Consider the following 848-nt stretch of genomic DNA (forward strand, 5'->3'; position numbering starts at 1 on the left):
ATTTGATATCCACGTGGCATTTACACATTTGTTACTTTAGCAGCACATAGATCGCTATCCGAGTAATCCATCTCTTCTCCAATCTCCACCGTTAACACAAAATCACAATCAACGGTCTACATTCACTCTGAACCACTTTAGCGCCAAAAAAATTACAAGTTCTCCAAAATTTCCAAATTTCCCGCCCTCCATCTCTCTGTATAAAATCCCCCATTACCCTTCACTCAAATTTCACCATTGTTAAACATCTTCAACTTTTCTCAATATACACTAAAAATGGCTCGTACTAAGCAAACAGCTCGCAAATCCACTGGCGGTAAGGCACCAAGGAAGCAACTAGCAACTAAGGCAGCAAGAAAATCTGCTCCGGCAACTGGAGGGGTGAAAAAGCCTCACCGTTTCCGACCAGGAACTGTGGCTTTAAGAGAAATCAGGAAGTATCAGAAGTCGACTGAGTTGTTGATCAGGAAGTTGCCGTTTCAGAGGCTGGTGAGGGAGATCGCTCAGGATTTCAAGACGGATCTGAGGTTTCAGAGCAGTGCTGTTGCTGCTCTACAGGAGGCTGCTGAAGCGTACCTTGTTGGAGTGTTTGAAGATACTAATCTCTGTGCTATTCATGCTAAGAGGGTTACTATTATGCCTAAGGATATTCAGCTTGCAAGGAGGATTCGTGGAGAAAGGGCTTAGGAAGAAAAAAGTTGTTAGTGTTTTCATCTGTTTTACTGTTTGTTATTTGGATCTGTTGTTGGAATGGTAGGGTTAGCTGTGTAAATCTAACAGATGATTTCAGTTCAATTAATGGAATTTGTGCTTTGTTTTCTTCAATCAAAGATTTTGCAATTTCGTTG

The 848-nt window shown here is 41.5% G+C and overlaps 1 protein-coding gene across 1 annotated transcript; it reads left to right on the forward strand.

Annotated features, from left to right (window-relative positions):
- The first annotated feature begins 205 nt into the window (after positions 1-205).
- On the forward strand, positions 206-848 carry LOC107005889 (histone H3.2-like). Its single transcript, XM_015204567.2, has one exon. The coding sequence runs from the start codon at positions 277-279 to the stop codon at positions 685-687; it is 411 nt and encodes a 136-aa protein (XP_015060053.1). The 5' UTR covers positions 206-276; the 3' UTR covers positions 688-848.

This window comes from Solanum pennellii, chromosome 1 (assembly GCF_001406875.1).
Source record: "Solanum pennellii chromosome 1, SPENNV200".
In the NCBI taxonomy this organism is placed as follows: Eukaryota; Viridiplantae; Streptophyta; class Magnoliopsida; order Solanales; family Solanaceae; genus Solanum; species Solanum pennellii.